The sequence below is a fragment of the Drosophila sechellia genome, chromosome 2L (genome assembly GCF_004382195.2).
Source record: "Drosophila sechellia strain sech25 chromosome 2L, ASM438219v1, whole genome shotgun sequence".
NCBI lineage: Eukaryota > Metazoa > Arthropoda > Insecta > Diptera > Drosophilidae > Drosophila > Drosophila sechellia.
Window position 1 is genome coordinate 1,808,870 of NC_045949.1, and position 15,882 is coordinate 1,824,751.

A 15,882-nucleotide genomic window follows, 5' to 3' on the forward strand; every position below is an offset into this window, starting at 1 on the left:
AGTGCGAGTGCATGGTACATAAGCGGCTTATGCCATTAGTTCGGAATCGCAGTTGGACCACCTGCATACCGTCCACCCATCCCATATATCCCTCAAAGTTCCGCCCGCCGGTGGTCCACTCCATTGGCATCTGCCAAGTCATGCGGCAAACTTTTAAAGACTTGCCCGGCGGCAGGGGCCACTAATTGGCAGAACTTCGACGTGCAAAATCAAAAGTTATAACTCACAGATAATTGGTGGGGCTGCTGCCACATCCAGAACTTATTGACGGCACTTCTTCGTTTAGGATGAGCCCCAAAGGATTGGCCTTGAGCCAGTTTGGGTGCAGCTGAAGGGATGCTCGCCAAGCTTCTAAAAGTTAATATCTTTAATTCTAGGAGTAGCAACTAATATTCTTAGTAAAGAGTAAGCAATGTAGCGCGATCTTTATTTATTTGTTGTGAAATTAAAAAACCTATAGTGCACAATGACAGAACGGCTCCAGCAGGGGATTATCGATGCAGTCGTTGTTCCTGTTGCCTTCGCCCCCCATGCGGACCACTTCCCCGACGACGGAGAGCTTGCTGCCCTGCCTGCGGGTCATGCCCTCGAAGTAGGCGTTCCCCGGCTTTGCTTTCAATCGCACCACGATGTCCCTGTCCTCGTACTTTTGCTTCTTCCAGAAGGGTCCTTTTTCGGGGTACACGTTCTTGTGCCCGTTCTCAATGTAGAAGTCATTGTCCCTCTGGGGAGCCGCATAATAGGCACTCTCGATCGAGTCCAACTGAAGGGGTATGCAAACGGGGTACTCCGCCATCAACTGATTCACGTAATCGATGATAATGCTGGCCGATTTTGTCACCACTCGGTTGCTCTCGGGAATGGAAATCTGCTTGTGGCACAGACAGAACTTACTCGGGATGTGGGAAGTGTTGCAGTTCCTCCAAGGCGGAATGGGTAAGAAGAGACTAACGGCCCGGGGGGTTTGAGAACCCTTCAGCTTCCACAATTCTTCAGTCTTCTGCGTGATGCACGTATCCTCTAAGGAACTTGGATCCAAGATATGCTTCAAGGTCTCGTAAAGGTCGTATGTGGTTACCAGGCTGTGGGCATTGCCAACTAGGCTTTTCATGGCCATGGGGTACTTAAATCTCATCCACTTCGGATACATAACGGACAAGAACGGCTGACTGTCCTCTATCATACCCTGGAAACTACTGCGAAAGAGACCCCATCTCAAGCCGTGGTCCGACATAAAGAATATTATGGTGTTGTTGGTTATGCCGGCGTCGTCGAGGCTCCTCAGCAATCGCTCGAATCTTCCATCCGCCAGGCGGGGGGAGTTGAAGAACTCGTGGAAGCCATTGGCCCACCAGTAGAAGGAGAAGAAGGGATAGCGCTGCGTGTGGGGCAGCAGCCTATCGTTCATCTCCAAGAGGATATCCATGAAGGCCCTTTCGCCCATGCAATGAGTATCTGATACGGAACTGGCCTGCCTTTTTATATAGAGATCCACCATGAAGTCGTGCAAGTTGTTATCCGTGGTCGGACGCTTGAATCCGGGCTTGCCGAAGTAGAACATGGAGTATATAGCCATGTCCTCGGCGAAACTAGTATTGTAGCCGGCCCTCTTGAACTCCTTCCAAATCAGCGGCAGGTTATCCATACATTCCTGCCGCACCCAATAAGCCTCGGACTCTGCCGCACTGAGGCCCGTCAGCAAAGCTATCAAGTTTGGATAGGTATTGGTGCCGATCTTGTTGAAGCCCCAGAACTCCACCTGCGACATGTTCTGGCGCATATAGCGCACGGTCCTCGGCATCTGGCGCAGCAAATTGAGATGCGAAACAGAGTCCAGACCCAAGATCATCACAGAAATGGGTGAAGTCGCGCCGCTCGAGTGTTTCTTCCCATCCCAATACTTCAAGGTCGCCGGAGGTTTCTTCAGCAACTTCTCAGGTGGTGGTTGGATGAAGAAATGTGCATCATCGTGCAAGGTTTTGTTTGTGAAAGTATTCATGCACTTGACTCGCAAGGACCTCAGTCCTTTGGGGATTTTCAGGGCATATGGGTACTCCAAAGGGAACATGGTTCGACTGGATATCTTGACCCTCCAACGCCCCTTGATTTTAATCCGGAACCAATAGCACTTTATCTGCCAGTCGTGGGTCAGATCGCTTTCCTGTAAGATTCTGTCGATGTCGCGGGACAGCTTAAGGTACCAATCCCCGTTTGCCACCTCAGTTCGGAACCAGGTCTGATGGGTGCACTTCAGATAGAACCTCTTGTCCTCCCACTCCCAGTCGGTGTACTTGGCAATGGTCGGGTTCATCACATCCATGGCTATAATGCGACATCCGTCGGTGTTCACAAAGAATGCATTATGTATTTTTCCGCCAGTCTCGTAGAACTGCGTATCCAAAAACAGCAGGGCGTAGAGGACGATGGTCGTCAGGATCACGCCCAAGACTAGCTTTCGAAAGCTCCTTTCGCCCATATCTAAGCGGTATAGGATACGGACTAGGGATAACCGATGATTAATTTTAAAAAAGTTAATTAATAGGCTGGTAATGTCAATGCTCACTACGATTGGATTTGGACTTGCCGAGGAGTGAGTAGAATTTGATAGGGTTAAACTACTATTCGCGCAAGGGCTTTTATTATTATTTGAAAACGTTTAACACAAGTTAAGGGTATACAAATCCTTCATGTATATGCCTTTCCTTTTTCAATAGCAAGTACCTTTATGGAAAACTTCGAGTTTCGCAGAGTGTGCGATGGGAACTTTCCACGCGGTACCGCAATGTTTGCCGTCAAATAAAATGCCATTTCTCGCCTCCACATCCTCATCCACATCCACCTGGTGGCTAACCAGGTGCCAACAGTCGTTTCGTTTGGTTCCACTGCAGTTGCTAAAGTCTGAAAAGAAATGCGACAGCTGCAAGTCATCAACTCGACAGCGTCAGGAGAATTCGCAACAAAGTGCCAAAAGAGCTTTGGGGGGAAAGTGGCGGAAAAGGATGGAGATCCTGCGCTCCTGTCTCATATTTTTGTCATTTCCCCAGGCGCCATTTTGTTGGCTAGCAATTTAATTCCATATTTTATGCAGTCGAAATGCGCGCGGAGCATGCGACAAAAAAGTATGTTCTCCTCTTCGTCCTTTGGTTCAGATCCTGAGTTTTGCCACTGCTTCTGGCCAACTGCTGCTGACTCAAGGGGTTAACGGAATGAGGCCGACAAGGGTTAAGGTTCGCGGAGCTGATTTCCTAAGGGTCAGACTAAAGTCAAACCTGCTGGCGACATTGTCATATTATTTTTGGCGTATGAAAGCCAAATGAATAATGACGTGCATCCAACAAGTTCTGATTTTAAAATAACTAGCAGTAGTAATCTTGCCGTTAAATAACTCGGAAGTATATGAATAATATTTAATTAGAATTCTATTAACAAATCATTGACAAATAAGTACAATGGGGTATAGAGTTATCATCTTCTTCTTACACCGTGAATGTTTTGCAAACATTGCTATCTTTTTTCCATAGAAAATATAAAAGAATCTGTTTATAAAATGTATTTAAGAATTTACTAGGAAATGAAACGTTGGACCACAACATCTGATAAGACACATGATTATAATGTTGTTCACACTTACTGAAAGAAATCATTCAGTATCCTTGAAATGCATTGATTCCCATGTTGGCATCTGAACATATGAGGTGAAATCGTACGTAATGAGTCGAGGCGCCAAGAAACCACCGTAGCCATTTTGACCCTTATAATAAATGCCGATTCCTGATAGTGGAACCGGTGGCTCCGATACTACGTCCTGAATATCGATGAAGGGCACCGTTCTTTGGGCAGCATCCTGGATGAAGCCGGTGTTGGTGAACTCGATGAACTGATTGTCACTTGGGTAAGGTATCGAGAGCACTGAGGACTTAGTGGATACCTGGGCGTCCATCAGTGGCAATTTCTCCCTGCAGGACAAGTCAGTGATGGCATCTATGAATCACATAAATTTCCCAATTGTTGTAGATACTTACCTTGGCTGATCGGTGCCCATGGAGATCCAGTGGCTGGTCTTCTTCGGATCGATGAGCTTTCCGCTTTCAAACTCCACCGCCGTGAACTGGGCCTCCAGTTGAAGATGGGCTCCAAACACTCGGAATCGCAGGCCGGTAACCACTGAATTTATTTTCGCATTCAGATCACCCAGATCAATGGATCGTTTTTGGTAGGTTAGTGTATGGTAGTCAACGTTTTCAGACACATCCTTGTCGGATATGGAGTACGAATCCACGGGTTTCCACAGAAGTGTGGTCTCGTTGATGGCTCCAAGGGGCAGAAGTTCACCTTCCTGAATTTGCAGGTGGAAAATTCGATTGATCTTCACAAATCGAAGCCCCACCACTACCCTGTAAGGTGCAGATTGGACATAGCCTGAATGTACATAAGCAGTATACTAACCTGTTGTTATCCACATCGGCGATCACAGGACGCAGGTTGAAGGACTCTGATCATCGCACAAGCAAAGGCAGTAGCTGCATTCCATGAAAAGCCACCGATTCCAACTCTTTGCACTGGTCAACCACGAGGCACAAGGCTTCTCATTGCCATGAACAAGACCACTTTCGTACTTTATGAACTCGTACCGCCTGCTAGAGTTCTTTTCCGCCTGACAAATCTGCATACTTGACTCCACAAAGCGACAATCGTGAACTCCGCCCGTACACTTTGGTTGCTCGGAACAAAACTTATTGTCGAAGCAACCCTCGTTTTTGGCGGAGTTGTAGTAGCCACAGTCATGATTGCAGGCTCCATCGCTATTCAGGTCCACCTCATTCTCCACGTAACCCTGCAGCAGGCGGTTTACCTCCTCATAGGTGATCCCGGATTGGTGTTTCTGGGGATCACACCGCCACACGGAACGCTCTGCTTGGCTCATCAGGACTTTGATCTTCGGTAGGGTGCCCTCTGTCCGTCGCTTGTAAGCTGCCCGGCTTGCCTGCTCCTCCTCGACGGATCCCCCTCGTCCAAATTTACGGAGCAACAGCCAGGACCACTCTACCAACGCGTGCGCCTTCAGTTCGTGAATGATGTAGTTCACATAAATGAAGTAAAGAAATTGCTGTGGCGATTGCGGCGTCTTGCAGGTGTAGAGGTGAAACTGCTTTCAAACATATTGAGCGAATAGAAGCTAAAGGTTTCTCATTCCTTAAAGGCAGACACAAAGTGTTATATTATTACCTGATTTAAGAAGGCCATCCGACTGATGAGATCATCCTTTCCAAAGAATTTCAAGTAAATTTGCTCCATAGACTGAAGGTTCCCTTTGTCTCCAGTAAATACCTGCGCCTCAGCCAAGTTCAGTTGTGTAAAATTCTCCCACTCAGCTGACTCGAATTGTCTCATTTTCTTGTAATGCTTCGAAATCCACCTAAATGTTTTAAACATTTCTAATATATGAGGAACACCGGCGGCACTTTCGTTTACATGGTTGTTCGATGCAATGGAATAAGCAGCAGCATATGTGTACTGGGATTGGTGTAAGATTAATATTACGAACAGAAGAACATTAAGCTGACTTACCTCGACTCTTGTCAGCTTATTTAATTTATCAATTTCCCTAAAAATTTTGTCCAAATGGATCTTGTCTTCTTCGCCCATTAAATAATAAGTGCGGGCATGTGCGGTTTTCCCAATGGCCAAAAGCGTGGACAAAGTGAATATAAGTGTACATCTCGCATTCATTACTTCAGAGCTTCTCGATCCGATGTTTTTAGACAACTAAACAGTTTACAGCTGTATTATAAGTTCTGGGGCTCTTATCTGCCAGATTCGGCTACTGCCCTTCTGGGCTATCAATTGTTTCATAATGAAGATGAATCGAATAGCTAAAAAATACTGTCAAATTCGAAAGCATTCCCATGGGGAACAGAAACCTTGCTGCTTATATTGTGCATTATACCAAACTTGCACTAGAAACTAACAGTTGGATAGCTTTAGTGGCGTGAACGCAGTCATAGTCAGTAAATTCTGCAAATTTCGTTGTCAGCCCGGGGGTTAAAAACAGTTTAAGCCATTTGTTTGCATATTTTAGCCTGGGTCTGTTGCTGTTATTGTTCGCCGCAGTGCGGCAAAACATTTTGGTTAAAGTGTAGAGTCAAACATCTGGTCTTGGCTTTTGCCCTCTCGTAAGTAAATTACGAAACTAAGCGAACGAGGAGTGGATTTCAGTTGCGATACAGATGGACTGACGGACTGGACCAAACTTTGAGATGAAACCAATTTATCAGCAGCTGGCCAAGGGTGAAATCTTACACCCCATTCGGGTAGATTTTGAAATGAACTCTCTCTGTGTGTGCAAATGTATGATGCTGCTACACTTAATTTGGCCAGCGGCCATAAATGTTATTAAACTTTCAGTTGGTTTTGTGGCTGGGACTTGTAATAACTTGCTGCCGTCAGATGAATCACTCTATTAAGTCGATTACAATTTATTAGGGGAAGTGTGAGGACAGGGTAGACTCCGTCTCCATTTATTTAAATTAAGTACCCGAGCTGCTCCCTAATGGGCACCACTGCGTATGAGCAATATTTGTCTAAATTATACTCCTCGTTTTTTGCACTTTCTTAGCCCGAATTCCTTGCAGTCAATTTGTTCAAACGCTTGGCTGCTTCTCGGCCATCACGATAATGTTGATGATGATGGATTTATGTCTGCCATTTGTTTTAGCTTTTAGCCGTACTTTTTGCCATATCCCTTACTTTTTTCCACCGTGCTGACTTCAATTTTTTTTTGACCTGGCTGCTGTGCGTCGGCTGTCATCGGCAGCAAAGTGAAAAGTGAAGAGTGAAATGTGAGATGCCTGTGCAAAAATGCCATAAATCAATTTTCACAATTCACAAATTGCCCCGGCACAAAAAAATCGTCTGACTTTGTAAGCGGAGAATGTTTTTTCCCCAAGGATTAATTGAAACGACGCCAACTTTGGAGTCTCCCTGGCAGCTTAATGGATGAAAGCTGCTTTAAGGTGGAATCCACTTGAACAGGGGGAAATTGAAGTAAATTGCCAAGTTAAGTACGGGATAAGCCGTATTCGTAGGTTTTCTGTCGGTGTCAAAGGTCATGGGTCTGGATATCGGGTATTAAAAGGTGCGTGCTCAATGGTAAAATACGCTTCCAGTTTAGTTTTTTGGGACTGTTCGTTAAGTCCTTCTGTCATTCTATGGACAATCTTTCCTGACATATTACACCTGTTTAACATACTCATAATTGAAACGTAGGCCAAGAAAAATGGACGCCAGCATTTATGCGGCTTTAAAAATACCATAGGGCGGGGCAAAAATAACAGCAATCAGGACCGAGTTAGGGGAAATGAGTAGCGCCGACAAGAACATAAAAAGCCAAATTAGCAATGTTTCACATCAAAGTGAGCATTAAATCCGAGACGATAATCACACACACGCACACATCGTTACATAGGAGAAACGTCGTCCTTTGCGTCCTTGGTATGCGTAAGGACATACAAAAAACATAATTAACCGCGACCTGACGACGACAACAGCAACAACACCAGAAACAACGCGAAAGCGACGAGGACGACGCGTTGGCGACCTACAAAAAGCCGTCAGCCTAAGAACCCAGAAAGTGCACTGAGAAAAATGTAACTAATTATGTTCAAAATTTCCCATATAGTGAGTTGGTGCGCAATTTGTAAGCCATGGCTGTAGTATTGAGGAATTTAGGTAGACTTTCTCTCAGTGTAGTCCGCTGCGCACTTGGCGAGCTTTTTCCGCCCTTTTCCCGTTGGCATCAGGTTAATGTGACGAGCACAGCTGCTGGTGTTCTGGGAGTCGCTGGTGGCGATGCCGGTGGAGCCCGGGCCGACATTTTTGCAAATTACACACTTTTGAATATAAAGTACTCGCATAACGCACCCGAGACAGCCAGTCTGTGGCCACTTTTAATGGGCCAGGCCGGAGTTTAGCCTGGAAACTTATTCGCAGCAACGGAATGCGAGTCCGGGGCAGCTGGGGTTGGCGCAGTCTAGACATCGCCTGGAAAATGGCTGTGGGTCAACTGAAAAGCTCGCAAATTGCGAGGCCTACTCCTTCTGGCCCTGAATTGCAATTAAGCCTGATATATGGGGCAAAACTGGCTCGGCTTTCGTTTCGCTTGCTTTGTTTCGTGTCATTCTGGGCAACATGGATTTATGAATTCAAAATGCCATTGGACAACCGGGCGGGCCTCCAATTCTGGGCCAGCCCAGTGCCATTTGTAAATCAAATTCTGACTCTGCGAAACATCAAAATGTTTCGAGAGCCCCCTCAAAAAACGAAAATTATTGCCAAAGTGGTTGCATGACATTTGACTTGTCGCATAGCTCGTTGCCAAATTTAAGCCCCTTTCTACGGAAAATAGAAGAAAAGGCTGGAAAACATAGGTACCTCCTTTGCAAAGCGTTCTTGCCTATATCTTCTATTAAAATGAAAAGTGTAACCAAATGGCAAGCTACTAATGATGTGGTAATTGAAGAACAAGTGTAATTAAAATTTCACTTCGATGTCTTATATAGGAATACGAAACCGTTTTATCTAAGTTATTTCTGATGGATGTAAACCACTGGCAAACTTCTTGTAAAATGAATTAAAACCCTTCTTGGGGATTCAGTTAAGCCCCGAGTAATCCCTTTACACTTCAGTTACAATTTTCTTGCTGGATGTTCCACATTTCCACTTACCCATAATTGTCCATGAATGGCAAATCACTCTCGAATGCAATCAAATTAAGGAGCCAAGTGCAGCTTAATCCCTTCACAAACACATCGAAATGTAGCCAGCAGCTGTTGGGCCACAGCCATTGTTACCACTTCCCGGGAAAAAGGATAAAAGTGCCGAGATTGGTAGGTGGAAGCAGAAACGGGTGAAGAATTAAAAGAAAGCGAACCATTTAATGATAATTACAGCGACCATTAGCAATTGTCTGGCGGCAATAATAACAAAGTGAACATAAAAACCAGACTGCGAAATGAGGGGCGTTCTCTGATGTGCAAGGCTGGCGGAGGAGGCGTGGCGATCCGGGGCGTTGGAAAATCTGGGGGCTAGAGCGTGACGCGCTTTTCAATTACCACGAAGCCGGGCTCAATCTAATGAATTGTTAAATTATGTAATGAAGCGTGTACTTTAGATAAATGAAAACTAATTAACTTAACTCCCGCAAGCAGCGAATGGCAAAGAGCAAAGTAAACTTTGGCCGCAAAGAAAGAGAATCCCATCCCTTCCTTCGGAAAGTCGGAATGCAGCTGAGCGAATTTAATTTGTGTTGTTTGCCAACATTTTAGTTTCGAAATTGGAAAACTAATTGTTTGCCGCACTCACACAGACATTTGCATTTCCCTGCGCAAACACCGAAATCCAGATTCGGCTAGTGTTTTCCAGCAATTAGGCACGTTCCACGACATAAGCTCTTATGGTTAATTGCCTTTCACCTAGAACACATCTCTTATGGCCACCTTCCCCCCGATTTCAGCCCTACCACCTGTTTTGGCCCGTTCTGCATTTAATGAGTCATTCGATTCGATTTCGAATGGGTCACGTAAAACATTAAAATGAACGAATGACACTGGAGGGAGGTCTCCCCATCCAAATTCCCGGCGAAGTGGGGGTTAGAGCATCGTTTGCACATGACAACCAGATGGTGATAAATTCAGAGTTTGCCACCAATTATATGGCAAACCATAACTGGCCAAGTTTCGGGGCGTGGCTAACTGGAAATTTATTTTAAGGAGCTACAACATATAATGAATTGCCAACATGAATGTATTCTTTATTCAGTTAATTCGTTTCAAAAGGGTAATTTAACCGTGTTATTGTCATCATCAATATTAAGGATCCATTAAAGCAGCATGTTAAATGTTTAAAAACTTTAAATGCTCTGACTAGCATAATGGATTTTTTCTTGGGTAATCGCCATCAGATTTCACTAAGTCCAAATAAAAAGCTGAAACAAGTACGAACAATTTATGCAAATGGGCCACTCCAGGACATTGTCCTTCCATCTTGCTGCTTTCCTCCATTTCGCCACCTTTTAAGGACCATTTCCACTTGTTATTGTTGGCCGCCCTAGTTGTTGTTAACTTTTGAGCCCTTTTGTCACCTTTGCGCTTGATCAAATTCGACACTTCAAATAACACTTTGCCAAATGTTGTTCTTGCTACTTGGGAGCGAGTGTGTGTTGTCCTTTTGCACATTTGACTGAATTTGAAGTGTGTGCTTAACAATTTTTGGACAACTTTTTTAAATTCCTTAAGCACGTCGACTGCCGAAACTTTGCGCTGCAAAAAGTAATTTTGATTTTATTAGCTGTGTAGCACCTGACGGCATTCCTTCTGCTTTCCCCCCCGCTTTGTCAATTCTTGGCTTTCAGCTCTCACCATTCAGCTTTCAATTCAATTTAAGTCAATTGCGTGTTTGGCGCAAAGTTTTTCAACACACATAGCGACACAATGGGAAACCCGAATCACCCGAAGCCCTGAAAATTCGGCGACAACTTGACAAAGTCAACAGCTTGATGGGCAAAAAGTGCCAAGTAAAAAGGAAAACACGACAAACAATTTGTTGTTATCGACATTTCCCGTTGTCGATATTTTCCTGTCGAACCGAACCGCTGGGGAAAAAAGGCGGAAGACAAAGGCGGAAAAACTTTCCGGCTTTCCAAATGCCAAAAGCTCGGTCAGACGGCAAAAAAGAAGGGCAGAATTAATTTAATCTCGGCCAGGAGGAGATTCTAAATGAAATAGTCGACCATTTGTTAGGCAGCCCAAAACATTCGCCCATGAAGCTAAAAAATATCTTTAATAATTTAGTTTATTCTACAGCTTAAGCTACAAGTTACATGTAATTTTTCCAAAAAGCATTTTTAGTCCGTGGTTGCACTGAATATCCCCTTCAGTTAGCTTGGAAGTAAGTTACTAGTTTCTGTGAATAATATTTTATTGCCAAGCAAAGAAAACGGGATATTCACAGCATTTCAAACGATATCACTTTGCTCCGTTTGCTCCCCTTTGGCCGAATCTGCATGTTTTTCCGGACTCCCACCAAAAATATCTATACCAGCATCGACTAAATATCCTACGACTTGAAATTCGGCTCTTAGGCTCTGCTCCCAGCGACGTATTACGTTCGCGGCGCAGACGCCCATGGAACTGCAGGCGATGTTCAGGACCTTGTTGGCATTGCAACCGGCCAAGAGGGAGTAGGGGCCGTGACTGCTGAACTTTTCTCGGCCCGGACTCAGATCGTATATGAGGCCATTCAGAGCGGTGTAAATGGGTAGACTGGGACTCGAGCCATCGAAGGCAGTTAGCTCCTCCAGAGTGAGCAGGACGATATCGTGTCCTTTGGCGTCCTTTGGCTCACTGTCCGCCCTGGGGGGTTTGTCCAAGTACTGCGTCGACTCATCGGATTTCTCAGTGTCCCTCTTGAACTTGCCATAAAATTGCGACAACTTTGTGGTGACAAAGTAGCCCACCAAAAAGGAGACTAACGCCTGGCCAAGGGGACTTCTCAGCACTTTGGAGGCTGTCATCAAATTGGGACCCAGCTCTACAGGACGATGTTAGTGCGTTGAGTAATTGGCTACTACTTAATAACTTTACTTACTTGCAGAAAACATTTGTCCAAGTATCGGCATTTTTACCACTTTTCTATAAACTATATATTGGCTCTGTTTAAGTTGTTTTTGTGCTCAGCATTTCTTGAATTTTGAAAGTTCAGTCGAAATATATTCGAGTGCAAACTCAGCGGCAATTTGATTATACTCAATTAAGCCGAGTTAACAACAATTTACCGCAGTGCGGAGCGAATAAAAATGTTAAGCCACCTGCTGCCAAGCTCATTTACATCAGTCATATAAATTACATGCACTTAAAGAAATTTATTACTATTCATATGTAGCACGGGATACCTATTATTTACATATTTCTTCAACTTCTATTTATGCCTACAAGCTGAAGACACAAATCAACCGTTTTGATGTTTACTCATTAAAATATGGATTTTCTTCGAGTGTATCGCACATAGCTACAGCGTGTGTCTACCCCATTTGCTATTACCATTAATGCCAAATGCTATCGTAAAAAATGTCACATGAAAACATTGCCAGTCTGCTGTCAGTTGCTGTTTTTATCAAATTGGCTGTACTTGGACTTTAATATGACTTAATAAGCTCATTACAATTTTTTGCGCTACGATGTGTGCGTGTCAGCATGTGAGTGAGTGTGTGTCTCGCCAACAAAGTGTAATTTTGCGCCAGGCGAGTGCTCTGCGAGAAATACATACGGACGCTTATGTAAATACAAGTACAACTGCAGGGCGACTGCCAGGACGAAGAAGTCCTGCGCTGATTTGGGTCGGATTTAAGCGATACCCTCGGAGTGCTCAATTGCTCGGAAAGCTGAAATTGATTTGTTGTGGCTCTTTCGGTAATTGAGCTCCAATAATAGTAGTTAATATAAAATATGACATTATTGCCTTATGAATTACGCTGAGCCCTGAAATGTTGGCAATACTTTAAGCGTAATATTATGTGAGTTATGGTATTTATTTATTATGTTTATAGTGACACACTTACAACATAAGTGCTATATTCTATCCAATTTTCTTATGTGGTCAGCTTGGATGACTTGCTATGTGTAGCACCATCATGCCCTGGCGATACCCTAGCGATTCTCGTAACTGGATTCAGGAGAAAACTGGCAAGCGTAGCGCCGTTTCGTTTCCGCCTTATGCTCGCATTAAAATTTGCATAACGTTGATTTTGTTGCGAGCACATTACGCATACGCCGCGTGTGACGTTGGTTCGAATTGCTTCGGGCACTCGGTTTGCGGCTGGTTGCTTCCTTTGCCTGTTGTTGTGTTCTTGTTGTTTTTCCTTCATTCCGGCTCTTTTTCGCTTATTTTAATTTAATAAATTAAAACATATTTCGCATGCTGTTCAAATGTAATTACATTTCCCTTAGACCGCACTCGCTACCGCTCAGCCTTGCCTTCTTTTAATTAAAAATAAAAATCATACAAATAAAAAAAAGAGCAGCAGTCTCTTTAAAGTTCGTATGGCTGCCACTGCCGTTCTGCGGGTTATTAATAAACTTTTCAATTGCCCACCAACCGCGAGGGCAGCTGTGTCGTATTAACTTTGTCTGCCAGCCGCGCCCCTTTTCCTGCCGCCCCCTTTCCACTGTCTCTTGTTTGGCTTATTAGTCCCGCTCCGCTGAAATTTGCTTTGGCAAATGTCGGAAATCCGAATGCCAAAAAAAAAAAAAGAATCACAAAATTTCAACCACAAACTGCCAAAGCTCATAAGCCCACGAACAGGATAAAAAGGCTCCGGCAGAAGGAGCAGTACAAAGTATGCGGATGCTGCTTATTATTCGAGTTAATTAAAGCAAATTTCAAAAGGATTAGAATGCCAGCAGATTTGCTTAGTTTACTTTCCTGCAGGCCTGCGAAAGTTCTGGGATTTTCTGCTAATGGGATAGGCTTTGAAAAAGAGGGAAACGCTAAAGGGTTCAGACATTGACAACTTAAATGGGGGTTTCCTTAAAGCTTTTAGAATTATTCCTTTTGCTCCGGTAGTGCTGAAACCTTGAATTTCCAAACATCTTTAAACGTTTTCTAAAATTGAAGCTGACTGCTAAAATTATTTCCTTTTCGGCTTGTCCGACTCTCAACGCATTTATGCAAAGCCAAAACGAGTACAACCATTTCCATAAAATATTATCAAACATTACCAGAGAGTCCCACTCCATATTGCAAAGCCCCCACCAATCCCCTTGGTGTCCAATGATTTATTCATTGAACTGAGAGGCAAGGCAAAGCCATAAAAAATCGCCCACATAGTTTTTGGCCCGATGCCGCCCTCACACTCGGCACTTTGGTTATCCGCCTGATGCTGAAATATTTTGCTGCACTAACCATAAATAAAAAGTACAGAAAAAGTACAGAGAAGGCAGAGAAAAAGTACAGAAAAATAGGGGAATAACGAGAATAAAAATCAACAAAACTGGGCCCAAACAATGGGGGCACACAAAAACAAATTGAGCAAGAATAACAACGGATGAAAAAACATTCCCATGCGACAATTGCAAAAGTGTCAAGGTGCAGGAGGCGCCAGCCACAAAAAAAAAAAAAAACAACAGAAAAATAGTAAAATATAGATAAAAAGGGCTGGGAAAACTAGGGCAATAAAACGAGGTGCCAATCTTTCATAACCGCCCAACCATGGCCCACACAAAAATCGAAAGTTTTCCCACTTTGTGTGCTAAATTCACAGAATGGCATAACACTTTTTATGCCTGGCATATTTTTAATGCATTTCGTGCGGTGTGTTCGGTGGCTGATAGCGAAATATCGTATGTATGCCAGCATTTAGCAGACAAAGTTGACTGGGGAACAACTGTCATTTACATGGTTTTAAGTGGAACTGTAGGCGGTTACCCAGGCAAAAATGCCACAGGATTATAATGAAATGACATGAACATTTTCAAGCGATCTCTGCACTCTTTAGGACTCAAGGGAAAGCAAAATATAGTGCTCTAGTGATAATTTCCCTCCCTTCTAGACTGACACTTAATGCCAAAACTTTTGGCAGATTTCACCGCTCACACAGGCGGCTAACAAATAAACACACACAGAAATCCGACGAGTTCTGGCAATGCATTAAATCAATATTTCACTGTCAATCCGTTGGCTTGGCTGTCGAACTGGCTGCGAAAAGTTTCTTTGTATAATTGCAAACGAAGAGCTGGCGAAAAATTAATGAACCTCCCAGGAAAAGTGGGGGGAATACCCAAATCCAAGGCATAAATATCATGCACGCCTGCGAAATTCTCCTCTTAGTTTCGAATTGATGAGAAGGAAAGTTTTGCGTGCGGGCTGGGTGCTTTTCCGCAATCATTTTCCACCCGCCACCACCCACCCACGCACTGCTGCGAAAGTTGCTCATTAAGGTGCCGATGAGAATTTGCCTTAAGTTCCCCAAACGCTGCCAGGATTATTAATAACTGTGCTGTGTGCGAGTGTGTGTGGGTGCGTGTAAATATTTGCGCTCTCCTCATTAAAGTTTTGCGTATATATCACGCATACGCCGCGTTGTGAACAATTAGTTGCAATTTATACGCCCTTACACAACAGACGAGCACTCGGCTTAATGATACTTAATGTGTAAATCATTATAATAAATTACATGCACAAGCGATGATAAAAATAATCCACAGCCAAGAAAAGTACAAATAAACCGGCCCAATCCGCATAATGTGTGCCCCGACATGCCCCAGTATTTGTATATACGCATATATAAGTACATATGCCGCAGTGCAAACAGGGCCAAGTCGGGATTTAAGAGTGGGCCCTTATGCACGCATTAGACATAAAGGCCATAGACATTAGTGCGCATAATGAAAAGCATTTCGCAGCCAAAAGTGCGTCACACTGATGACGATAATGATGATAATAAAGGGGAAACCAAAGCAACCGCAACATCAAACGGACGCAGAAGCCGGCGAAAAGGAAAATAAATACAGATAACACATATAGAGATGAAAGCTCCACAAGTTATGAAAGCTTTGCCTTGGCTCCTTACCATCCTCAAGTCATCAGCTGTTGCCCAGCTGTTGGCGCATCCAATGTTTTGGGTAATTTCAGAAGGACCTCGCCTCACGGCGCCGAAACTTCCCTTCAAATAAAACCCAAAACATTTCTCTCGGATGCTGAGTGCGCATGTAGAGAGCAGCGAGTCCTGCGGAGAGCGAGCCACTCTCGGATCTCACGGGTTTTATGGCAAAGCTCCAGGACGTTTATCTGAACATGGCCAGCATCCTGGCGACCAGTAGCGGAGTAACT

General features: G+C 44.1%; 3 protein-coding genes across 3 annotated transcripts; all 3 read right to left on the bottom strand.

Annotated features, from left to right (window-relative positions):
* Window positions 1–415: 415 nt before the first annotated feature.
* On the bottom strand, window positions 416–2,540 carry LOC6617414. Its single transcript, XM_002041703.2, has one exon. It carries the CDS (start codon window positions 2,474–2,476, stop codon window positions 455–457), a length of 2,022 nt encoding a protein of 673 aa, XP_002041739.1. The 5' UTR covers window positions 2,477–2,540; the 3' UTR covers window positions 416–454.
* Window positions 2,541–3,640: 1,100 nt separating this feature from the next.
* LOC6617415 lies at window positions 3,641–5,730 on the bottom strand. Its single transcript, XM_002041704.2, is given in 6 exon segments — window positions 3,641–3,956; window positions 4,023–4,394; window positions 4,447–4,486; window positions 4,489–5,146; window positions 5,227–5,514; window positions 5,569–5,730. Coding segments are annotated over 6 exon segments (1,836 nt in total).
* Window positions 5,731–10,830: 5,100 nt separating this feature from the next.
* On the bottom strand, window positions 10,831–11,808 carry LOC6617416 (membrane steroid-binding protein 1). The gene is made up of 2 exons (XM_002041705.2): window positions 11,644–11,808; window positions 10,831–11,586 (listed from the first exon to the last, which is right to left on the bottom strand). The coding sequence occupies exons 1-2, from the start codon at window positions 11,672–11,674 to the stop codon at window positions 11,012–11,014; spliced, it is 606 nt and encodes a 201-aa protein (XP_002041741.1). The 5' UTR covers window positions 11,675–11,808; the 3' UTR covers window positions 10,831–11,011.
* Window positions 11,809–15,882: the final 4,074 nt, after the last annotated feature.

Coding starts and splice junctions, on each gene's coding strand:
- LOC6617414 (XM_002041703.2), bottom strand. CDS start 2,476: ATGGGCGAAAGGAGCTTTCGAAAGCTAGTCTTGGGCGTGATCCTGACG.
- LOC6617416 (XM_002041705.2), bottom strand. CDS start 11,674: ATGCCGATACTTGGACAAATGTTTTCTGCAA. Junction 11,587..11,643: donor TGGACAAATGTTTTCTGCAA/GTAAGTAAAGTT, acceptor ATCGTCCTGTAG/AGCTGGGTCCCAATTTGATG.